Here is a 24,202-nt window from a genome sequence, read left to right as displayed (position 1 = left end):
ACCAGGCCTCACCAGCCAGCCAGCCGCCGATCGACTTTGTCAATGATGAAAAAGTAGTTTGACAGGTTGAGTTGACAGGGGGAGTCCTAGGTAGCTTTGAGGAAATGTAGCTACCGGGCAGCCTAGCAGTAGCACCGCCGCCATGGAAGAAGCTAGGGTCTCATCCACGTGGATTGGAGCGAACGTGCTTTTGTGAAATTAATCTTGAGACCGGTGGCAGCAGAGAAGTCTAGCAGAATGTACTACTCCCTCCGTTCCTAAATATAAGTATTTTAAGCGATTTCACTAGGAGTCTACATACGAAACCAAATGATTGAATGTATGTTCTAAAATACGCATGTAGTCTAATAGTGAAACATTTAAAAAGATGTATATTTAGGAACGGAGGGAGTACTATTTAAGATGGGTTAACTGGTCAAGATTGGCCTCAAGGATAATCAGTATGTCATCGGCGTATTGAAGGACCGGGCAAGCCAGAGTCTCGTCCAAATAATAGCTGCGAGCTGTTGACTACACAAAAATTAAACTTCAGACGAATTATTTTCGGTCGATTGAAAAATAGCATTTCTGTTGAAACATGAAACTGACATAACACAAACGCCCGCACGCAGAAATCATTAATTAATCGGTAAAAATGTAACTACCAAATGCAACATTTTCTTGACTACCGGGGCTCCAGGTCAGAAACAGAGGCGTCATTAACAGGCGGCCGACGAACAGCTCCCGCCGGAGCGTGTGCCTCGTCCGTGGTGCTCCTCCCCAACGCGGCCGGGCGGCCCGGAACGAGGTAGGCCGGCGGCGTCGGCACAGGGAGCGTAACCGAACGGCTGTTGAGCATGACGACGACCGCCGCCATGCCTGGCCGGAGGTGCGCGTCCTCCTGGACGCAGAGTAGCCCCACGTGGATGCACCGCAGCATCTCCGACGGCTGGAGTCCGTCGGCCGAGCAGCCGTCGAGCAACCCCGACACGCTCCCACGGCTCCAATGCCTCCAGACCTGTACATGCAGGGGCATAATTAGTCAGTCATTGTGTTGACTGGTCCGGCATGGGCAAGGTCGGTCACACCCGTACCGTGGTCAGAAGATCCTCGCCATTAGTGCCAGGATACTGGCTGAAATTGTTGCGGCGGCCGGCGACGATCTCCAGCACAAGGACGCCGTAGCTGTAGACGTCGGATTTGGCGGAGAAGATGCCGTGCAGGGCGTACTCCGGCGCCATGTAGCCACTGCATTCCGAGACGGGAACCGCATTAATTGTTAGCCAAATCGGCTCACGTCCAACGAGTCAACCACAATGACTTGTCATAAGAGACTCACTAGGTTCCGGCGATGTGGCTGGTGTTCCCGACGCTGGCGTCCACGCTGAAGAGCTTGGCGAGGCCGAAGTCGGAGATCTTGGGGTTCATGTCGGGGTCTAGCAGGATGTTGCTCGCCTTGAGGTCACGGTGAATGATGGTCAGCCTGGAATCTTCGTGGAGGTAAAGAAGGCCTCGACCGATCCCCTGGATGATCCTGAACCTGTGCCCCCAGGTAAGCTCCTGGCGCCTCGCAGGATCTGCACGCACGCACGCAAATGTCAGTCCAATTCCAACTATATTGTTAGGTACTTTCTCCGTTTTAAAATAACTGTTTTAAGCTTAGTACAAATTTGTATTAGAGCTATTATAAAGTTGAGACACTTATTTTGGGACGAAGGGAGTAGTATTTCCCGTATGACAGTTTGTGAATCTCAAGAGCTAGGAGGTACGTACCGAATAGAATCTTGTCGAGGCTTCTGTTGGGGAGGAACTCGTAGACGAGGAGCATCTCCTCCTCTTGGATGCAGCAGCCGAGCAAGCGCACCAGGTTCTTGTGCTGAAGCTTGGCCACCAGCACAACCTCATTCCTCATCTCCACGAGTCCTTGCTGGGAGGTTTTTGACAGTCTCTTCACCGCGATCTCCTGCCCATCGTGCAGCGTGCCCTGATCGGCGAAACCACACCAAGTCGACCGTTCAGTTCAGTTCAGACATGGAAAATTAAATTGCTCATGTCCAAAGATCTTTTTTCTCATTAGAAAAAAAGTTCAGTATTTATTACTTTGTAGACTGGACCAAACCCGCCTTCCCCGAGCTTATTTTCTTCAGAGAAGTTGTCAGTGGCCGCCCTTAGAGTACTCAGATCGTACAGCAGAGACTCTGAGCTTCTCATGTCTTCTCCATCCCCAATGTCTGCTCACAAAAAACAAACAATAGATTAATTACATTAAGACTGGCTTTTCTTGCTCAGAGGATTTGCTATACTCGATCGAGAAGCACTCACCGGCGCTGGATATCCTCACGTGTTCGTGCGGTTTGTTGTTCTTCCTTTTACATAGACAGAAAGCAACCGTCAACAGCATCAACAGCGCGATAGCAACAGGAATGGAGACGAACAGAGCTATCTTGGCCATGGCGTTGTTTCCTGCGCCCACCACGAAGGTTCGTCACAGTCAGCGCAAGGAAATTCAGAATAGTTTACTATTTCATCAGTTCAGTCGCTGTCTAGACTCAAACTGAAAATGCCAGCCAGCTAAGAACGCGCAAACGTAGGGGTTGTACTGACCACAAAGTTGACGGAGATATTGACTCACCGGCGCGTCCTGCGGGGCCGGAGTTGTCGCTGCCGTTTATTGCTGGTGCTGGCGGCGGTGGCGGGTTCATCGCCGCCTCGGTGGCCTGGGCGTTGTAGAAACGGTACAGCTCGTACCGGATGTAGCAGCTCCGGGCGGTGATCCGTCCTCCCGCCCTCCCGTCGCAACTTCTCGGGATGTACGTGACGGCTATGTCAAGGCAGCGGTTGCAGTCGTCGCCGGCGAGGTCGCCCATGCAGTAGGACATGCCGTAGATCTTCAGGAAGGGCGTCAAGTCGACCGTGCCGGCCGCGAACAGTCGCGGGGACGACGCCGCCCTGCTGCTGAGGTTGCTCATCAGCGCTCCCAGCTGCGTCCTGAACAGCCCGGGCTGCGTCGCGTTGTCCGGGTTGCACATGTAGACCCACAGGGACGTGTCGGCGACGCCGAAGAAGCTCACATTCGAGTGGCGGAGGAGGCAGTCGTCGTAGTAAATCGTGGACGTTTTCTGGCCGGGGCACTTGGTGGCCGCGTCCTCCAGGCACGCGCGGCACACCGATGCGTTCACGTCGGCGCGGCAGTGTGCGAGCCCGTACGCCTCGTCAGGCGCTGTGCCGGTGGTGTTCTCGGCGAACCCGGACGTGGCCGACGCGGCGGCGGCGGGGAGGAAGGCGAGGAGGGAGTCGAGGTTGGCCTGGAAGACGCCGCCGCGGGTGTAGTTTGTGTCTTTCGGGCAGTCGGTGTTCCAGAGGTCCGCGGCAGCCATGGCTGCGCCGGTAAGGAGGAGGAGAGAGTACAGTGGGCTCAAGCTACGCATGGCTGGTGGGGAGGGCGTCATTGTTGGGTTCGCACGCGCAGCCAAGCGAAGAAAGCAATTCGCAATTGGTTGCATTGGACTGGAAGAGGAGATGCATGGATGCTGTACAAAAGGACGCTTCTTTTGAGTTGTGGACCATGACTTTGTCCCTGAGACTGAGACTATTCCACACGCGCTAGCTTAGGCGTTAACGGGCTAAGGTCCTGTACCATGCTAAGTGCTCAGTGAGGTGTTTAGAAAAATAAATCGAAATTTTCTGAAGCATCAGTGCCTATTTTTATAAAAGAAACGTCTAATTAAGCGTTTACCTTATACAAATAAGCACATGTGCTAAAGAAAATTTTGATTTATTTCACTAAGCACCTCTCTTAAACATCTTGCATTGTACAAGGCTTAAAACAGAAATAGAAAAATCTGCCTCTCACCGTCGGATCTATTTTCTGTCACATATATGACCTGCGATCTCACATCATTGAACTTCCGCATGCAACATTTTTAACATGTATGCAATATCGTTTGCAACATTTAACCTATGATCTCGTAAGAAAAACAGAAAACAAATATTACAACATTTTAAATGTTGTCCTTGGAAACAAATGGTTCTATGGACGAAAAAAATATACATCCATTGCAATAAAACGTTCAAATTGTTTCATAATAATCGCAACATGGAAAAATAATGTGTGAGCATATGTGAAAAAGGCACACAACAACAATGAAATACATTTGCAACATGAGAGACTCCCTTCAAAGCATTCACCCTAAGCCCTTGCAACATGTAGCACACGAGCACACAACAAACATCATACACTCTTGCAACATGTTGAAACAACACATCATAAATAATGAAGGTCGATTTGGGCTTGTAGACCACAAATATTACTCGTTGGAGCCATGCCGAAGCCAGATCAGGCGACCCTTGACATATTCCTTGTCGTTTTAACTTCTATGGAAGCTCGGTGGCGCTGACTCAACACTAGTACACGAACTCCTTATAGGATATTGCTATTAGCAACATGTTCGAAAACCGGCGCACCAGAGGTTATCTCACAAGTCACAAAGTACTAGTGGCGTATGCACTAAATGTGCACGTCGCTACTTGGGGAGTGCCGGTGGTGCACGCCATGGTTGTCCACCGCTAGTGATGTGTTCCTAGAAGCTTGTGAGCCTGGAATTACTAGTATCGCGGAGGATAACCAACACGTCGCTAATGCATAAACTACTAGTGACGTGCATAAAACCAGCACCCGCGACCAGTAATTATTTCCTAGCATGCTTGTGGTCCTCATGCACCACCAGCTCCATTTTCGGGTACGTCGCTAGTAATGAGATTATTAGCGGTGCGCCTCACAGCTTGCATGTCTCGGATATGTATGATATGGTCAGCTCAATGTTCGCACATCTCACACTCCTCTTTCATGCAATAAATTAAGTAGATCTCACTTTCATGTCCTCCATTAAGGCCTAATTAGCTAGCCCTCCCCAAGTCCTCTCTCTCTCTTCACTACTAGCCATCTCACATTATATTTTTCGATAAAGGGGACATATTAGTATAACGAAGATACACCCAGGCTCTACACCAACAAGACATCGAAAGACATCAAGGATGCACACTACCAAGAACAAAAAATAGAAAACAAATACCCCGTTGAAGTGATGAAACACTCGGAACAACAACACTCTAACCACCACTAAAGACAACACCCAGACCGCAAAAGAGGATCTCCAAAAGCGACACCCCAAGAAGGAAATGCACAAGCATTGTCGTCGTCCCATCGACGGGCTTGAGTTTTCACCTTGGAGAAAGTCTGAGATCCCAAAACAATGCCTTTAGCGAGGCCATCGCGAGATCCAAAGAATGAAGGCCAGACCTTGGGCTTTCGCCCTAGAAATCATGGCTCGGTACTCGATAAGCACCACCAGAAATATTGTCCATATGTGTTGATGCTCCCCTCCTGCCAAGGTCGTTGCTACAAGTCCTCAACACCCGCCACACAGGAAAAAATTGTGCCACCGGTCTTCATCGCAACTAAAACTCCTCTGCACCGTTAAAAGCCTCTGATCGCAGCCTCCATGACTTTTTCACCATTCTCAATGCCATGGAAATCTATATTTAGACATGCCCATGGCACCGGCATGATAACAAAGTTTTGCGCCACGCCCTCATGTAGCCTCTCTGACCGAAGATAAAGGCATGCCCGACCGGATCAATTCCAATCTAGATATCCAATGGCGGCATGCATCAATAGCAGAGTTCTCCAAGTGGAAGACCGAAACACGTCGGCGTCCAGATCGAGGAAGCCGGCATAAGGCAGATCGAAGATTTGGTATTAAATAACAACAGGGCCAACAAGGTCCAATGCAACCCGCAACACTAGCAGTTGGATTTGGCCTATCCGGATCAAGAAGCTAGGCTTCCATGGTTGCACAGAACAAGCATCCCACCATGCAACTAACATGGAGAAGCATGTCCGCCCATCTCATGCGCAACATGATACTTGTGATCTGCGTTGGGTTTTTCCCCGAAGAGGAGGAGATGATGCATCACAGTAGAGATAAGTATTTACCTTAGTGAGAACAAGGTTATCAAACCAATAGGAGTATCACACAACTTCCCATCTTGAGCACCTACACACAAAAGAGCACATACTTACACCCAACGTGGGCAAGAGGGTTCTCAATCCCCTTACACTCGTTACTTGCAAGTGATAAGTAGTGTAGATGATAGTTGGATAAATATCAAATGGAGAATTAAAAAAATGGCAGCAAGTAAATAGTAGCGTTTGTGTGTGTGTGTGTGTGTGTGTGTGTGTGTGTGTGTGTGTGTGTGTGTGTGTGTGTGTGAATAGACCGGGGGGCCATAGGTTTCCCTAGAGGTATATCTCATGTAGAAGGCATACGGTGGGTAAACAAATTATTGTTGGGCAATTGGTAGAAAAGCGTATAGTTATATAATATTTATTAATGGAAGCGATCATCACATATAGGCATCACGTCTGTAAGCAAGTAGACCGACTTCCGCCTGCATCTACTACTATTACTCCACCCATCACCCGCTATCCAGCATGCATCTAGAGTATTAAGTAAAACATTGTAATGCTTGAAGAATAATGACATGATGTTGACAAAGTAAATCTAATTAATATGAATTAACCCCGTCGTTTTATCCTTAGTGGCAATAATACAAATACGTGTCATGTCCCTTCCTGTCACTAGGATTGAGCATCAGAAGATTGAACCCACTACAACGCACCTCTCCAAGTGAAGATAAATCAATCTAGTTGGTCAAACTATATCAATAGATCGGAGAGAATTACGAAGCTATCATATAATAATGCATATATGAAAAGAGCTGCAAGGAACTCAATATAATTTCATGAACAATCTGAACATAAACCCACAATTCATCGAATCCCAACAAACGCACCACACAAAGTGATTACATTGAATAGATCATAAAAAATATGCGATGAACTTTGTATTGAAGAACATAGAGAGAGATAGCCATCAAAGTACTAAGGGTCTGTTTGGTTGGAGACTAATTTTGCCAAGCCAAAGCGTGGCAAGCCATTAAAGTGTGGCAAGCCATAAAGTGTGGCTGAAAAAACGAACGTCAAAATTTGGCAAAAGTTGGCAAAAAAATGACTCTATGCCAAATGGGCCATAGCGGCAATAAAGTGTGGCAAGCCAAAATGTGGCAAAAATCAAACATATGTCAACTAAACTGTGGCTGCCAAATTTTGGCTTGGCAAAGTGTGGCTGGAAACCAAACAGGCCCTAACTACGAACTCGTCGATCTGTGTGAATTACTCAAACATCACCATGGGAGCAGCAAGGTTAATGTAGAGGCCCTCCGTGATCGATTCCCCCTCTGGCGGGGCAGTGAAGCAGGGCTCCAGATTGACACACGGGGAAACAGAAACTTGTGGCGGTGGAAAAAGTGTTTCGGGTTGCTCTTTAGGATTTTCGGAATATATGAGAATCTGTAAGCCGGAGTGTGAGGTCAAGAGAGCCGGGAGGGGCCCACAAGCTAACACGGCGCGACCACCCCTTGGGCGTGCCTTGTTGGCTTGTGGGGCCCTCGTGCGGCCTCTGGTCTTCTCGAGAAGCTTCCACGTCTTCTTTTCGTCCAGAAAAAAAATCAAAAAAAATCGTGGTATTTGGACTTCGTTTGGTACTGCAAACCTGAAAAGCCAAAAACATGTAAAAAACAACAACTAACACTTGGCTCTGGGTTAATTGGTTAGTGCTAGAAAATAATATAAATCGACAAATAAATACCCAAAACCATCCTATAATGGTAATATTATAGTATGGAACAAGTAAAAAATTATAGATATTTTGAAGACATATCATAATTGTGGGGCAACACGCCTATCCTACATATCACACGGGTGCTCGGACTCACAATATCACTTTCTATAAAGGGTCCTCTAAATAAATAAATAAAAGTAAAGCCTACAGAGGAACGAACCTCACTGCGTGTAGGCGCACTCGCCCGGAGTAAAGGAGCACTGGAATGGGGGGACAAAAGCCCTCAAGTTCGCGCTTTACTCCTCCCCTCTACAAATCCCAGAGTCTCCACAAATTTCTACTACATCCCATATTTTCTTGGACATCCCCTGAACTAGTACGAATAGTCTGCAGTCTGCACCCATGGATTCCATCAAGATTAACCTCGCCGTCGACAAGTCCCGCAACCGCGTGCTGTTTGCCGACGCGGGCTCCGATTTCGTCGACGTCCTCCTCAGCTTCCTCACGCTTCCGCTATCCGCAATCCAGTTCTGCGTGTCGCCGTCGCCGGGATGCCTCTCCAACCTCTGCGACAGCATCAGCCGCCTCACGGGAGGTAAGCTGCTTAAGGTTGAGGCCTGCCATGGCATGCTTCTCACGCCGTCGACCGCCCATGAGTTTGGTGGCCGGTACGTATCTTCTCTTGGAAGACGAACTAATGCATGATGATCTAGTTACTAGCTTCGATTTCTTGACCTTGAATTCTTGACTTAGTTACCCTGCTATATATTCTCGGGCCCAGGATTGATCTTTTCTTCCAGCACGGTGCGTTCGTCAAGAGCCAGCAGAACCTGAAGGTAAACGGCAATCTCTGTAGCTGTTGGAAAGTGATGGACAGACTTGTGCGTGCATACTGTGGAGCAATCCCTTCACCTGGTAAGTTCGTGAGGTGTAAAGAACGGTTTGTGATCAGCGATGACTGGACGATCACGCCGGCGTGCACCTCGCTGATTCACAGGTTCAGCTCTGAATCTGACGCCGTCTTCCCCGGGTTTGAGGAGGTAGAAGTGTGTGTCAGCTGGCCAAAGGTAGCACAATTTAGTTATCAATTTAGATAGTATATATACGCTTCTAGAAGTTGAAGCATTTTTTCTACTAGCTTAACTTGGATTATTCTGTATACTTCAGGTTATATCCATGCTGAAGGCTTCTCTCTCGTCGGATACCATATTCACTGATGTGTTCCTATCCATGGGAACCGGTGATCAGGATGCTCGTGTCACTGCCAAACCGAGCATCAACCAGAAAACCGTAGCAACTCCCAATGAAGACCCGGGAACTTTACCAGAATTTAAGACCAAGTTTTTTTACGACGCCAAAGAGAAGGAGGTCATTTATGCTGAATGCAAGCATGATTTCGTGGATCTGCTCCTCGGCTTCTTGACTTACCCACTGGGCTGTGTGATCAAGAACATGTATGACAGTGACCTCGCCTCTCCTCTCGGCACCGGCGGCATGGCCAATCTGTACACCAGCGTCGTCGAACTCGACGCGGCAGGCTTCATAGCAGGTGGCTACCCCGCTGAGACGTTGCTGAATCCACCCCTTAGCCCGTTCTGTAGGCACCCTGACTGCTCCACCGCCAAGAAAGACGTCGTGGAACAAAAGAACTTCATGGGTCTGGTATCGCATAGCTCGTGTGTTGGCTGTCGTTATGACCTTGTCGAAGACCGAAAGTATGTGGTAGACGATGATCTGCTGATCCACCAGGCCTCCGCGATGTCGGTGGCGAAGCACTGGCGTGGCAGAGACAAGGCTGACGTGGTGGAGATGGACATTAACATCACGAAACAGGAGGTAATAAGGTAGCTAGAATTTTAGATTTATGCAGAGCAATTGCTGGATCCAGCTTGTTGAGATTTCCCTGTCTTGCAGGCTGTTGTGCTGCTCCAGGCCATGCTTACCTCGAAGACACCGCTGACAGACGTGTTCATCAGTAGGCTGGTGGAACATTCGACTTGACGGCCACAGCCGGTTGAGATGAAGCTTGGTCGTGCATTTGCTTGATCAGTAAGTCCTGGTGGTAGCTGTTTTGGTTCTGTTTAATTTGACCAAGTAGTGTTGCCGTGCTCTCATGTATATGGTCGATTTGTCCAGCCCCCTTCAAAACTTTTTTTAGGGGACCTTAAAAACTTAATTGGTGACTGAATGCTTGAGGCTTCTATCTGTGGTGTTTTCCTTCCTCTGAATATATATGTAAAACTGTGATGAATTACAAGATCAATGAACTCTTACTGTTGATAATGATGAACTACGTATATACTCCCTCCGTTCCTAAATATAAGTCTTTCTAGAGATTCTACTAAAGAACTACATACGGATGTATGCAGACATACTTTAGAGTGTATATTCACTCATTTTGCTTTGTATGTAGTCACCTAATGAAATATCTTAAAAGATTTATATTTAGAAACGGAGGGAGTATGTTGGAATTGATCTTGGCTAACAGTCATCATGAGAGAAAAGTAAGGAGATGTGGTCCTCCATACCCCACGTATGAATGCATCGTGATCGGAAGTGCAAAACAAATTTTGGTCAAAACACAATCGTTCACTCGTTAGACGCCACCTGAGGGAAGGATTGTTCTCTTGGGGAATCCCTCCCTGGCAGTATGCTCCCTGGTATGACGTTCCCCTCTCTCTCGGAGTACTTATTAATATTTTAAAAGTTAGCAAGAAAGCTGTTAAGAATACATTCAAAGAAGTACGCCGACGACGAGAACTACTCTGTTTATTGAAGGAAACCAGGCCAGATAAGTACGTCAAAGAAGTAAGTCCTGGTGGTAGCTGTTTTGGTTCTGTTTAATTCGACCAAGTGGTGGTACCGGGCTCTCTTCGACCAAGTGGTGGTACCGGGCTTAAATCACTAATGTTAGGGGGGGACAGGGCCCTGGCTCGCACCCCCAGCCTCCGCCACTGCTACTAGGCTAACCGCACATGAAGATGTGAGGCAAACTAAATATGATAGACTAGAGCACACCATAGCCTCATTACAGAGTCATCATATACCGCCCATCGCACACATGATCGGCGACTTCGACCTTGCTGGAAAAAAAAAACAAAGAGCACCTTCATCAAGCATGTTCGTCACAAGCGTATTCATCAACCTCACCGACATTGGAGAGAGAAAACATTCCAAAGAGAGGTGGAGATGGGCCGCTCCGACCCCGAAAGGAGGACAAACACAACTTGTCGGACGTTCCCCGCATGCCATCGAGCTTCTGCTGCCACCACCACCATGCAACGGCAAGCCACGAACGGGCGCGGCAACGCAGACTCCCCTATCATCACCAATCGGGTGCATCGACCAAGAACCTTTCTAACAATGCTTCCAACAAAGTAAGGTTGCCAAGGCCGCCCCGTTGCCAATCCGGCAAAGCGGATTTGAGTTTTCACCCGAAGAATGGATCCCAAATGGCAAAAGGGTAACCAATCTTCTTGGTGATGCCTTCAAGAAGGAAAACAACATCCACAGATGTTTCCATCACCTGCGTCGAGCAAGACTTACATCGGGAGGATCTGCACCCAACGGCGCACCACCAACAGCAGACCACACACCGGCATGCGTCGCTCCACTCCAGCACATCGTGCACGGTCACCTCAGGCCGCTCCAAAGGCGACCCATGCACGCGGTCAGGACAAGACTAGGGCCATGTTTGGTTCCAAATAAGTCACCAACTTATAAGTTAAAAAGTGTAAAAAGTGACTTATTTTGCCAAACAGGCCCAACTTATAAGTCACCCCAACTTATAAGTCATAAGTTGCTACACCTTAACTTAAAACTTATAAGTCACTTACTTTTGGGTGGGTCCCACCACTTTTTCAGCCCGCCCACCGCGCACCCCACCCGTGACCCCATCCCTCGCCCACCGCGCACCCCATCCCTCCCCACCGCGCACCCCAGGTCTCGCCGCCGCCGCCCTCCATCGCGAGCTCGCCCCGGCCGGAATCCTTTCGATCCAGCACACCGCCGCCCGGATCCGCTCGCCTCCTCCGCTCGCCGCCCGGTCTCCACCATGGCCGGTAGGAGCTTCGCCGCCCTTTTCCAAGATTCCCAAGGCGTCGACGAGGAAGAGGACTTCTTTGGTGACGGCTCCCAGGTCGGCAACTACTCCCCACCGATTCGTGCGGCTGCTGCTCCGTTTCGCACTCCGGCGGCTGGAGGCTTCTCTCCGCGCGTGGGTGCCCTGGGCGCGGCGACTGGAGGCCTGGGTGCTCTGGGCGCAGCGACTGGAGGCCTGGGTGCGGCCCCGACCTTCCTTGATCTGCCAGTGCCGGGGGGAGTGGACCTGAACTCCGAGGCGGCGGCGTTTCCTGCCCTGTCGGAGTACGAGCATGTTCTGCAGTCCCAGGAGGCCCCTCCCCGTCGATGCAGCGGCAAGCATGTGGTGGCCACGGCTCGACGCGGTCGAGGCGCAGGTAGCCGAGGAACCTCATCCAGCGCCGGCATGCCTCCTCGTCCAGCAAGGTCAGGGGCTGGTCGCGGTGGTGGTGTAGTCAAGCGCGGCAGGTCCCTGACCAATGCCGCAAGCGCTCAGACTGGAGGCCACATTGACCTGGACGACGACGAGGAAGGCTTCTACTGTACCAACTTCAACATGCTCCAGAACTCCGACGAGGAAGAAGACGACTCGGATGAGGTAACATTTGCAGTGCTCATGTGTTTCACAATTGCAAAGTATCACATAGTATCGTTTTGTAATCGAGTTGCAATGCATGACAGCGTGGCTTTGATAATGCTAAATGGAATGAACCAAGGCTAGAACTCTTTTTAAAATTAGTCATTCGCGAGATTAGTGACGGGAACCGCCCAAACAATCAAATGGCTCATGTTGGGTGGAAGAACATATGCAGAGATTTTCGTAGATCTTGTGGATAGAAATATAATGTGAAGGCTATGAAGAATAGATATACCCAAGCAAAGGTCTTGGCAACTTTCTGGAAAGAGGTGCAGGTGAAGTACAGTGGACTAAGCCGAGGTCCAAATGGTGAAATCCTGGCAAGCGAGTCATGGTGGCAAGCTAATACCAAGGGGAGAACCGAGTGCTACAGAGTATTCAAGGATCGAGTGCCCCCCTATCTAGATGATTTGATGCTGATCTTCGATAATGTGACAGTGGATGGAGCATCTGCATTTTGTCCAGGATTTGATGAGGAAGAAAACCAGCCACGCAATGGTGTTGCACCAGATCTTTGTGATGGGACTGGAGAAGACGACACATGCAGTCCCATGGGCAGTGCCAACAAGAGGGCTAGCAGTAGCAGCAAGAGGGCCAGCAGCATTGGAACAACAGGAGAGAGCCCTTCCAAGAAAACCAAGAGTCCTATGATTAAAGCTCTTAGAGGGCTGGTGAATGAAATCAAGATTGCCATGGAGGAAGGGAAGAAAAAGGAGGACAATTATGCCATGAGGGAGGAGGCTCGGTCCAGGGCAATGGTAAATGCACAAGCACATATCATGGTGCAAAAACGCCAAGCAATTCAAGAAGAGATGGATCAGTGTGTAGCTCTTGCTAAAGAGTGTGGGGTAGCTGAAGCATCCGTGGAAATGTGGGTGGCTTCGGAGTTGTTCATGGATGCTAACAAGAGGGCCTTTTCAGAGCTATGCAGACTCTTGAAGCAAGGCTTGCGTGGATCCAGATGCGCTGCCAACAGAGAGGAATTGTGACCGTAGACTGTAGCAGTAATGTTATGTCATGTTATGTGAAGTGTAATCATGTCATGTCATGTGAACTTCACTTTGAACTGTAATCATGTTATGCCGTGTTATGTGAACTTGAATCATGTTATGCTTCTGGAGTATTTGATGTGTAGTAAATTCTGTTATATTTATAGTTCTATTATAAATATATTTATATTTATAATTCTGTGTAAATATGTGTAGTAAATATATTTATAATTCTGTTATAAATATATTTATATTTATAATTCTGTATAAATATGTGTAGTAAATTCTGTTATATTTATAATTCTGTTATATTTATAATGATGTGTTATATTTATGTTGACTGAAGTATGTGAAGTAAACTGTAGCAGTACCAACTTGAAGCATTTTTTGTAGCTTGATGTGTTATATTTATAATGATTCATATATTTTACTTTGATGTGTTATATTTATAATGATTCATATTATGTTACTTGTTGGTACAAAATTTTATATTGTTGTTATATTTATAATGATTCATATATTTTTGTAGCAATGGATGGTTGCCACCATGGATCAGTGGGCAGAGGAGGACGAAGAAGAGGAGGAACAAGAAGCTGCAGCAACAGAGAGGAGGAAGAACATAATATTCAGCGCTGCACAAATCATTGGTACGTACCACCTTGAGAACATGGGAAATAAAAACATGTACCGCCAACCTAAAGAAACTAGATATGAGTGGGTCATGAGGACATTACAGCACAAGACACAATGTTTCAACATGTTTAGAATGGATAGAGAGGTGTTTGATAGCCTGCACAATTTGCTAGTAGAGTCATATGGATTGAAATCTACTAGGAGGATGACATCTGTGGAATCTTTAGCCATGTTCTTATGGAAGGTTGGTGCTCCCCAATTTATGTGGCAGGCTGAAAATCGTTTTGTTCGATCAATGGAGACACTTCATAGGAAGTTTGATAAAGTCTTGGAATGTTTGGTTAAGTTGGCAGGAAACACAATTCATCCACTAGATCCACAGTTTAGTACACCTCATCCAAGAGTTCAAAATCCAATGTTTGCTCCGTTCTTCGATAATTGCATTGGATCCATTGATGGAACACATATAGAGGTGGTTGTGCCAAAGACAGACCTCATCACACACATGAACCGAAAATCAACTACTACTGAGAATGTGCTAGCAATTTGTGATTTTGACTTGAGATTCACCTTCATCGTTACTGGGTGGCCTGGGTCGGTTCATGACATGAGGGTGTTCAAGGCAGCACTAAACAAATTTGGCAGCCATTTCCCACATCCTCCCCAAGGTACATTTAGATTGCGGTACACATTTCTTTGATCAGTCCGATGATTGATGTTTATCTAACAGTTTAACATTGTAGGGAAGTTTTATGTGGTGGACTCGGGATTCTCTAACCAACCTGGTTATCTTGCACCGTACAAAGGAACGAAGTACCATTTTCAAGAGTACAATCAAGGTCCACCGCCAAGAGGTAAAAGACAAACATTTAATCATAGACATTCCCAAATTCGCAATGCAATAGAGCGATGCTTTGGAGTACTCAAGAACAAGTGGAGGATTTTGTTGCACATGCCCTCTTATCCACCACCAAAGCAAAGTAAAATTATTTCATCATGCATGGCTTTACACAATTTCATTAGAGAGAGTAAATTGGAGGATAGAGATTTTGGAGAGTGTGATGATGATGAGGAGTTCATTCCAATGGTGGATGAGCCTAGTCGCCTACGACGCCGACGCCAACGACGAAGCCGTGCAACTCAATCGCAGGGGCAAAACTCGCGTGATGATTATAACATGAACGTTTTTCGTGATTGGATAGCGGAAGGACTGCATAGTAGGCAGTAATTGGTATTTGTTCTAGTGTCGAACAATGTAATTTGTACTCCCTCCGTTTCTAAATATAAGTCTTTTTAGAGACTTCATTAGTGGACTACATACGGATGCATATAGACATATTTTAGAGTGTAGATTCAACCATTTTGCTCCATATGTAGACTCCTAGTAAAATCGCTTAAAAGACTTATATTTAGGAAAGGAGGGAATATTTGTTAGTGATGACTTGTATGGATATATGTACGCATATTTGAAATGGATTTGTAAAATGAAATGGCGCGAAGAAAAGAATGGTGAAAAAAACAGGATGGGAAGGTGTGGTCAGGTGACTTATAAGTCAGATGACAACCAAACTGGCGTGACTTATAAGTCATTGGTTTTAAGTCACCTGACTTATTGGAAAGGTCTGGCCCGCCAACCTGCTCGACGTCGTCGCTGCCTCCCGCCCTAGGCGAGGCAATGCCCCGCCTAGGATTCGCCCCACACAGCTGGCACGTCCAGGAGCCCCCACTGGAGCCACCTCAGCTTGCCATCGTCGCACTCCCGCCCGCATCCTCCGTCACACACCCGCGCCCACAGGAGGAGTCGTGTCCGCAACCTCCACGGTCCACCGACGGCCACCCTCACCGCCTCACCAGCCCGAGACCCGGCCGTTGACTGTCGGCCAAGGATTTGCTTGGAGTCGCCGCATGCCAGAAGAAACGCCTCGTCGTCGCCATCCCCGGAGCCGACCGGGCCTCGACGGCCAAGGATTTGCTTGGAGTCGCCGCAGGCCAGAAGAAACGCCTCGTCGTTGCCATCCCCGGAGCCGACCGGGCTTCGCCGGAGAGCCGCTCAGGCGACGGCGAGGAGAGGGGGAAGGGGGAGGTTGGACGGCGACGGATCTAGGGTTTCTCGGGGGGTCCGCATTGCGGGGGCTCCCTCTGTGTCCTTGAAGACGTCAACTGGAAATGGAGTACTTATTAGAATGACGTGCAATGTCAAATATATGTATACACGGATATTGTTACATCGAGGCCATGACAATAATGTCAGAATCACCATATAAAAGTAGGGAAACGATATGTATCCACCGATGGATCCTAAAGGAACGATCCGCTGCCTTGTCCAGCTGACACATGCCTCACCACGTACCAACAACTTGCACATGCTTCTTCCTTATCCTTTTATATGGATAAACAACACAAGCCACATGTAGTCGCACTAGCAGCACAGCGGGATGGTCTCCAGACTTGCCGTGAGCAATGATTATTTTCTTGCAACATCCTTCTTGTTGCAAGAAAATTTTCTGCAACATTAATTATGTTTTAAAACTAGTTTATTGAAAAAACTGCAACATTAGCTTTGTTGTAAAAAATAATCTGCAACAATATATGCGCTGCAAAAGTTCTGCAACACGAACTCTGTTGCAAACGTCCTAACGGTAGATATTTCTGCAACGCGATCTTTGTTGCAGAAAATACTCTATAACAAACTCTGTTGTAAATACAATTATATAGATATTTTCGCAACACAGTCTTTGTTTCTGAAACATAGGCATTGTTTAAAAAAAAACAGTTCGACCGTAGCACAACATGACTCGTGTTGCAAAGCGCCGAAAGCAACACGAGCCTTGTTGCAAAGCTCATTGAAAGAAGATCGGACGGTTGACGAGCTTACAATCCTAGGGTTATCAAGGTGGTGGATGTTTTCTAAACATCACCCGACGAATGCGTAGCAGCTACCCAAGGAGTTCCGCCACAACGCTGAGCATAACTTTTCCTTTTAGCAACGCGATGCAGAACATGCGTATATGTGCTCAGATCAGGCGGTGCTCGACTCCGAAGCGTACAGTAATTTAATCTCCTCCACATCATCGTAGCTCCCGAGGAATATCGGAGACCTCTGGTGTATGTCACAAGGGACAATTTCAAGGGCCTGCAACGCAAACGCAGCAACCACTTTTCAGTTAAGGCACGCCAAGGATCGGCAAGAGCACGGATCGAGGCAAGACATGGATACTCCATGATTTTGTAAAAGGCGATTGTGCATGCAGCTATGCAGAGTCAAATATGCTTTGCATCAGAATCAGACGGTGTGGCATAGTGCTGCTCTGATACAAAGGAATTTGGTGAATTCAGTGACCTTTACCCGCTGTTTGCCGGTGAAAGACTGGCCTCCGGCTTGCTCCATCAGGAACGACATGGGGAATACCTCGTACAGAACACTGAAAATAGCACATGTCAACAGCCTCAGGAATGCACATGGATAAGCATAATCTGCTGGGGATACCACGTAGGAGACTGCTAGTATCAGCGTACCGAAGCTTTCCGTTGGGGCTCTTCTTGTCCGCGGGGTACAGAAATATGCCTCCGTAGAGCAGGGTACGGTGAACATCAGCAACCATGCTGTGGAGCGTGGAATAACATGACAATATTATTAACTTCAGTCAAACAGGAGCAATCAGACTGACTTAACCATGGAATAATTCGGTTTGCTGTTCAGACCAACAGCTGAATTCCTTTTCAAAAAAAAAAAAAAAAAAAAAAAAAAAAAAAAAAAAAAAAGACCAACAGCTGAAAGACCGCCTCACCTTCCAATATATCTCAAGGATTTGGGCGATGAGCCGTCTTGGGGGAACTTGCATCTCTCTACGTACCTGCAATGTTGGGTGGAGAATTCAGCTCAAGTTCTTAAGAGAATGCGATGTTTGTTTACTTGAAATGAGATCTGCTGTACATACTTTGCTGTCGGCCCGTCCCAGTTTCTGGCATTCCCTTCGTTGACAGAATAGATCTTCCCCTTGCTTGGTATCTGCACAACCAAGAAGCGTCAAACCAAACACACAGATAACGAATCTTTTTTCGCTAAGCTTTCGTTGCAGATCAGTGAATAAATTGTAGACAGAAGTGTGCTGTTGTAAGCTGTATCACAAACCTTTATGTTGGGATGGGTAAGTATGAACTCCCCAAGGGAAGGATCAAGAGTGAAGCCATTCACACCATTCCCAGTGCTTAACACAAGCTGCGAGAAACCAGACCAAGGTTCAACCTAGGGTGGAGGGTTGGGGTAAAGTAACGGGACTGAAAATACATGTAGGGGGGCATAACATAGTTTACCGTGCATGAACTCCCGTACATGCAGTAGCCAGCAGCGATCATGTCGGTCCCGGGCTGCAGCACGTCCTCCAGAGTCGCGTTGTCCTTGTCTTTGATCATGTAGATCCCAAAGATCTGCAGAGCAGAGAAACGCCGATCAGAATGATAGCGGTGAGTAAACCAGTGCACATGGCGCCTTCGTTTCTGAACGGTGTCACTGAACCGGTCATCAACAGGTAGCAGCTCTGCTCGGAGAAGCAGGGTGGCAGGGAGCGCATACGGTCCCGATGGAGACGCCGCAGTCGATGTTGGAGGAGCCGTCCAAGGGGTCGAAGCATACGCAGTACTTCCCGCGGAGCGGGGCGTCCACGAATATGGCCGCCTCGTTCTCCTCAGACACGAGAAGGCACTGCGCAGAGAGGAGACGAAGTCAGCGGATCCTTGGCTCTGGATTGCTTACTTTGCCGGGAAGATTGTCTGCTCAAGGAGTCGGAAGAGAGGAGTGCATTACGGTGCGGCCGCTGCTGATGAGCGCCTTGACAAAGACCTCGTTGGAGAGCACGTCCAGCTTCTTCTGCTCCTCCCCCTGCTCTCCCGTTCCCGTCAACGCGCGCGCAAACATTAATTAATAAAGAGAGGCGGGAAAGGGACTCGACTCGAGGACTTGGATCATGGATCATGTAGGCTGGGATCGGTTGCTTGCCTGGATGTTGGTGTCGCCGGCGAGGCCGATGAGCTTGGCGAGGCCGGCCTTGTTGACGGCGGAGGCGACGAACTTGCAGCCGAGGACGATGTGGGAGAGGAGGATGGTGAAGTCGCCCCGGGACTCCGGGTGCCGGCCCTGCTCGTTCAGCGCGTGCCGCGTGATCGTCATCAGGTCCGTCCGCTGCGCCTCCGCCGCGTGGTCCATCCTCTCTTCTCTGCTCTGCTCTGCTCTGGACCGCCGCCGATTCTCCGCCGAGCAACTGCGCTAGCGAGCGAGGGCGGCTGAGGGGTGGGAAGGACGGATGCAAACAGATTGCACCGCCCGCGGATGGTTGTTAGAGATGGGGAGAGGGAATCCGATGCGCGGCCCGGGGATTGATGATATAGGCGGCGGAACGGAAGCCGGTGGCCGGTGGGAGGCGTGCCGGATGAGGTGCGGTGCGGGCTTCCACGTCGGCGTGGATATGCTCGGCAGCGCGGCCAGACGTGTCCGGGAAAGAAGGGAGGAGCAGCCTGTGCCCATTTGACCAGGACACTACTCGGGTGATAGTGTTTACTGCTACTCCTATATGTTCGCCCTGATCCTCTGCTCCTCGTGTGTTTACATGTAGACAGTAATTAAGAAGGAGAAGAAAAAGGCCTAAGCATCCCTGTCAGCATGTTGCATTCAGTTGACTAACGTGTTCATGGGAGGATAATGCAGGAGCTTCACAAGGAAGTGGCATTAAAGTATATAGAACGGATAGCTTTAGCCTTGGCCTTGGGGCAAGAAGAAGTCCAACGGCAGATTTATTTTTTTTAGAAAAGAAGGCCGACCTCCGGCCTCTGTATTAGAGAGATGCATACGGCAGATGTCACAGGCTGTTAGCCATCGCTCGTCAGCCTCAAGCCCTCAACCATACATGATGCAACTGCTGCTGTGTGCTAGGAGTAGGAGTACCAAATGCCGGCAAGACATTCAGGAAAAATGTTTGACAGGTTGGCCAGGCTTGAGGATTATCACACTCCAGTTTCCAATCCCGGGAAAAAATGAATCAGCCTTTATTTGTTCACCTGAAGAAAATGGGCTAGGATTGGATGTCAAAAGCATGCACAGTGACGAGATGGTAAGATTCAGAAGCACAGTGGGGTACACAATTGGTTTGGGGCTTTCAGTTGACAATCCAAAATATCAGTAATCCAATTTTTTGTTTAAATTTGGGGCAAGATCAGACTGACAAACAATTGATCATATAGAGCACACAGACAAGATCCGATAGCCAACTTTCCATTGCTGATGGTAACAAGATGGTTACATCAGGCACAGCACCAGAACACAACGAGGAACCTTCCTACCACAAACTAGATTTCCATCAAACGACACAGGTTCAGAAGCTAACATTCGCTACACGTCCAACGAAGCTAGAAGTTCGAAGCAGCCTAGGCCCTCTCGCCACGGATGCGGCGGGCGAGCTGGATGTCCTTGGGCATGATGGTGACGCGCTTGGCGTGGATGGCGCAGAGGTTGGTGTCCTCGAAGAGCCCGACGAGGTAGGACTCGGCGGCCTCCTGCAGCGCGGAGACGGCGGAGCTCTGGAAGCGGAGGTCGGTCTTGAAGTCCTGCGCGATCTCCCTCACCAGGCGCTGGAAGGGGAGCTTGCGGATGAGCAGCTCGGTGCTCTTCTGGTACTTGCGGATCTCACGGAGCGCGACGGTGCCGGGGCGGAAGCGGTGGGGCTTCTTCACGCCGCCGGTGGCCGGGGCGGACTTGCGCGCCGCCTTGGTCGCCAGCTGCTTCCTCGGCGCCTTGCCGCCGGTCGACTTCCTCGCCGTCTGCTTCGTGCGCGCCATCGGGACGGGGAGGGAGGGCTTCGCGTCGTGGGTGGAGGAGGGGGAGCTCTTGGGGGATCTGGGAATGGAGGGGATTTGGGGCGAGGAGGACGATGGGGAACCGGGTGGTTTTAATAGGCAGCGGGTGGGCGCGAGGCTGCGAAAATTTTGGGTTTTCGGTGGCGGTGAGGGTTGGTTTTGGGAGCGAAGGTTGGTTTTGAGCGTTGGATTTCGGGGGAGCGGACGGTGAAGATACGGCTTCAGATGAGTCACGCGGATCGTGGGAGCCGATCCGCGGCTTGGTGCTTCGTGCAGCCTGATTGGTTGCGTTGCGGGTGGGCTGTGGCCTTGGCCCTCAGCTCGGCCATACGCACCCTAGCGTGGAGTGAGGCGTTGCACACTGAGCCTGATATATCAAGAAAAAAAAGTTTAAAAATACCATTTTTTTATATAAATACATATAAGTACACGATAGTCAGGTATGTAAAAAGTTTCATCAGGTAATCCGGCTGTTTGCGTGCTACACAAAAAATTATAAATCTGGCTTAAACACAACAAAGATAAGGCTCATTTTAATTTGTGTATTTGTCTTTTTATATAGGCTACATAAGAGCATAAATACTAATAAAAATTTATACACGTGTATTATGAATATGTGCTTATGTACATATTGCTTTTCAGATTTTTTTAGTGTGTGGAAATAGTATTTTGGTAAAAAGAATTAAAGGACTCACTGGAGCCCGCGAGCTGCAATGCTTTAGCGCCCTAGCGTGCTTTTTTTCTTTTTCTTTCTCAACTACTCACCCTCGTGTGCTAGGGATTGAGGATGTGTTTGATTAGAGCAACTCAAGCCGTTTGAATTCTTTTTGATGTTGTGCCAGCGTTTTTTTCGTCCTCGGGACAAACGACGAGTTGCGCCCCCAGGTTTCGGCCTCCACACGTCAGCTAATTCAAAGTTGTCTTTTTGGCTCCCAAAAAGACATCACTAATTCGTCAATCATCATGCCACAAGTCATCGATTAGTATGCAATAGTTCGGCGATCAAACACACCCAATAGTTCGGCGATCAAAAGGAATGGATCGTAGACATGAAATTGTTGGGAAACGTAGTAATAATTCAAAAATTTCCTACGTGTCACCAAGATCAATCTAGGAGATGCTAGCAACGAGAGATAGGGAGTGCATCTTCATACCGTTGAAGATCGCTAAGCGGGAGCGTTGCAATGGACGCGGTTGATGGAGTCGTACTCGCGGCGATTCAAATCGCGAAAGATCCGATCCAAGCACCGAACGAACGGTGCCTCCGTGTTCAACACACGTACAGTCCGGGGACATCTCCTCCTTCTTTATCCAACAAGGGAGACAAGTTGAGGGAGAGCTCTGGCAGCACGACGGCGTGGTGACGGTGGAGCTCGTGGTTCTCCAGGAGAGCTTCGCTAAGCTCAACGGAGAAGGAGGTGTAGGACGTAGGGCTGCGCCAGGGGGGGAGGATTCAGGTGTGCCACAGCCCTCTCACCCCTCCTCTGTTTATAGGGGGGAGGGGAGAGGGGGCCGGCCACCCTAGATGGCCTAGGAGGGGGCGGCGACGGCCAAGGGGGAGGCTTGCCTCCCAAGTTGGTGGCAGGAGCCTCCCACGCCCTAGGGTTTCAACCCTAGGCAACTTGGGCCCCTTTGGTAGTGCGCTCCAGCCCATCAGGGAGTTGGTTCCCTCCCACTTTCAGCCCACGTGGCCCTCCGAGACAGGTGGCCCCTCCCGATGGACCCCCGTAACCCTTTCGGTGGTCCCGGTACAATACCGATAAACCCCGAAACCTTTTCTGTGAGCGAAACTGGACTTCCCATATATAAATTTTCACCTCCGGACTATTCCGGAACTCCTCATAACGTACGGGATCTCATCCGGGACTCCGAACAACTTTCGGTAACCACATACAATTCCCATTACAGCTATGCCGTCACCAAACCTTAAGTGTGTAGACCCTACGGGTTCGGGAACCATGCAGACATGACCGAGACACCTCTTTGGCCAATAACCAATAGTGGGATCTGGATACCCATATTGGCTCCCACGTGTTACACGATGATCTCATCAGATGAACCACGATGTCGGGGATTCGATTAAACCCGTATAAAATTCCCTTTGTCTATCGGTATGATACTTGCCTCAGATTCGATCATCGGTATCCCTATACCTTGTTCAATCTCGTTACCGGCAAGTCTCTTTATTCATTCTGTAACACATGATCCCGTGGCTAACTCCTTAGTCACATTGAGCTCATTATGATGATGTATTACCGAGTGGGCCCACAGATACCTCTCCGTCACACGGAGTGACAAATCTCAGTCTCGATTCGTACCAACCCAACATACACTTGTTGGAAATATGCCCTAGAGGCAATAATAAAATAGTTATTATTATATTTGTTTGTTCATGATAATCGTTTATTATCCATGTTATAATTGTATTTATTGGAAACTCAAATACATGTGTGGATACATAGACAAAACACTGTCCCTAGTGAGCCTCTAGTTGACTAGCTTGTTGATCAAAGATGGTCAAGGTTTCCTAGCCATAGACAAGTGTTGTCACTTGATAACGGGATCACATCATTAGGAGAATGATGTGATGGACAAGACCCAACTATGAATGTAGCATATGATCGTGTGAGTTTATTGCTACCGTTTTCTGCATGTCAATGCATCTGTTCTTATGACCATGAGATCATGCAACTCCCGGACACCGGAGGAATATCTTGTGTGTTATCAAACGTCGCAACATAACTGGGTGACCATAAAGGTGCTCTACAGGTATCTCCAAAGGTATATGTTGGGTTGGCATGGATCAAGACTGGGATTGTCACTTCATGTGACGGAGAGGTATCTCGGGCCCCACTCGGTAATACAATACCACAATAAGCCTTGCAAGCAATGTGACTAAGAAGTTAGTCACGGGATATTGTATTAAGGAACGAGTAAAGAGACTTGCCGGTGACGAGATTGAACTAGGTATGAAGATACCGACGATCGAATCTCGGGCAAGTGACATACTGAAGGACAAAGGGAACGACATACGGGATTAACTGAATCCTTGACATAGAGGTTCAACCGATAGAGATCTTCGTAGAATATGTAGGATCCAATATGTACATCCAGGTCCCGCTATTGGTTATTGACCGGAGAGTGTCTCAGGTCATGTCTGCATAGTTCTCGAACCCGCAGGGTCTGCACACTTAAGGTTTGATGACGTTTCGATATAGTTGAGTTATAGGTGTTGGTGACCGAAGGTTGTTTGGAGTCTCGGATGAGATCCTGGACGTCACAAGGAGCTCTAGAATGGTCCCAAGGTAAAGATTGATATATAGGAAGTCCTGTTTTGGTCACCGGAAAGGTTTCGA

The 24,202-nt window shown here is 48.5% G+C and overlaps 4 protein-coding genes across 4 annotated transcripts; 1 reads left to right on the top strand and 3 right to left on the bottom strand.

The window, feature by feature from the left end:
* Nucleotides 1-619: 619 nt before the first annotated feature.
* On the bottom strand, nucleotides 620-3,637 carry LOC123446321 (cysteine-rich receptor-like protein kinase 10). Its single transcript, XM_045122988.1, has 7 exons — nucleotides 2,612-3,637; nucleotides 2,302-2,442; nucleotides 2,080-2,210; nucleotides 1,753-1,963; nucleotides 1,319-1,556; nucleotides 1,074-1,227; nucleotides 620-997 (listed from the first exon to the last, which is right to left on the bottom strand). Exons 1-7 carry the CDS (start codon nucleotides 3,480-3,482, stop codon nucleotides 665-667), a joined length of 2,079 nt encoding a protein of 692 aa, XP_044978923.1. The 5' UTR covers nucleotides 3,483-3,637; the 3' UTR covers nucleotides 620-664.
* Nucleotides 3,638-7,927: 4,290 nt separating this feature from the next.
* LOC123446330 lies at nucleotides 7,928-9,924 on the top strand. The gene is made up of 4 exons (XM_045122991.1): nucleotides 7,928-8,329; nucleotides 8,443-8,728; nucleotides 8,829-9,497; nucleotides 9,576-9,924. Exons 1-4 carry the CDS (start codon nucleotides 8,064-8,066, stop codon nucleotides 9,660-9,662), a joined length of 1,308 nt encoding a protein of 435 aa, XP_044978926.1. The 5' UTR covers nucleotides 7,928-8,063; the 3' UTR covers nucleotides 9,663-9,924.
* A 6,769-nt stretch (nucleotides 9,925-16,693) lies between these two features.
* LOC123446343 (fructose-1,6-bisphosphatase, cytosolic-like) lies at nucleotides 16,694-19,552 on the bottom strand. Its single transcript, XM_045122994.1, has 10 exons — nucleotides 18,997-19,552; nucleotides 18,805-18,879; nucleotides 18,574-18,702; nucleotides 18,315-18,428; nucleotides 18,133-18,219; nucleotides 17,939-18,009; nucleotides 17,789-17,854; nucleotides 17,517-17,603; nucleotides 17,347-17,422; nucleotides 16,694-17,133 (listed from the first exon to the last, which is right to left on the bottom strand). Exons 1-10 carry the CDS (start codon nucleotides 19,201-19,203, stop codon nucleotides 17,020-17,022), a joined length of 1,026 nt encoding a protein of 341 aa, XP_044978929.1. The 5' UTR covers nucleotides 19,204-19,552; the 3' UTR covers nucleotides 16,694-17,019.
* A 697-nt stretch (nucleotides 19,553-20,249) lies between these two features.
* Nucleotides 20,250-20,904, bottom strand: LOC123446355 (histone H3.2-like). Its single transcript, XM_045123000.1, has one exon. The coding sequence runs from the start codon at nucleotides 20,826-20,828 to the stop codon at nucleotides 20,418-20,420; it is 411 nt and encodes a 136-aa protein (XP_044978935.1). The 5' UTR covers nucleotides 20,829-20,904; the 3' UTR covers nucleotides 20,250-20,417.
* Nucleotides 20,905-24,202: the final 3,298 nt, after the last annotated feature.

The sequence above is a fragment of the Hordeum vulgare genome, chromosome 1H (genome assembly GCF_904849725.1).
Source record: "Hordeum vulgare subsp. vulgare chromosome 1H, MorexV3_pseudomolecules_assembly, whole genome shotgun sequence".
Lineage (NCBI taxonomy): Eukaryota > Viridiplantae > Streptophyta > Magnoliopsida > Poales > Poaceae > Hordeum > Hordeum vulgare.
Note: the sequence above shows the minus strand (reverse complement) of the source record. Positions and strands in the feature narration are given on the sequence as shown.

What these genes read in the sequence shown, in the direction of transcription:
- LOC123446355 (XM_045123000.1), bottom strand. Translation starts at nt 20,828, where the DNA reads ATGGCGCGCACGAAGCAGACGGCGAGGAAGTCGACCGGCGGCAAGGCG.
- LOC123446321 (XM_045122988.1), bottom strand. Translation starts at nt 3,482, where the DNA reads ATGCAACCAATTGCGAATTGCTTTCTTCGCTTGGCTGCGCGTGCGAAC. An exon ending in CGTGAGGATATCCAGCGCCG is followed by an intron (nt 2,211 to 2,301) that starts GTGAGTGCTTCT and finishes TTTTGTGAGCAG; the next exon opens with ACATTGGGGATGGAGAAGAC. An exon ending in CCTCGACAAGATTCTATTCG is followed by an intron (nt 1,557 to 1,752) that starts GTACGTACCTCC and finishes GCGTGCGTGCAG; the next exon opens with ATCCTGCGAGGCGCCAGGAG.
- LOC123446330 (XM_045122991.1), top strand. Translation starts at nt 8,064, where the DNA reads ATGGATTCCATCAAGATTAACCTCGCCGTCGACAAGTCCCGCAACCGC. An exon ending in TGTGTGTCAGCTGGCCAAAG is followed by an intron (nt 8,729 to 8,828) that starts GTAGCACAATTT and finishes TGTATACTTCAG; the next exon opens with GTTATATCCATGCTGAAGGC. An exon ending in TTAACATCACGAAACAGGAG is followed by an intron (nt 9,498 to 9,575) that starts GTAATAAGGTAG and finishes CCTGTCTTGCAG; the next exon opens with GCTGTTGTGCTGCTCCAGGC.
- LOC123446343 (XM_045122994.1), bottom strand. Translation starts at nt 19,203, where the DNA reads ATGGACCACGCGGCGGAGGCGCAGCGGACGGACCTGATGACGATCACG. An exon ending in TGTACGGGAGTTCATGCACG is followed by an intron (nt 18,220 to 18,314) that starts GTAAACTATGTT and finishes GGTTTCTCGCAG; the next exon opens with CTTGTGTTAAGCACTGGGAA. An exon ending in CTTTCACCGGCAAACAGCGG is followed by an intron (nt 17,134 to 17,346) that starts GTAAAGGTCACT and finishes TTTGCGTTGCAG; the next exon opens with GCCCTTGAAATTGTCCCTTG.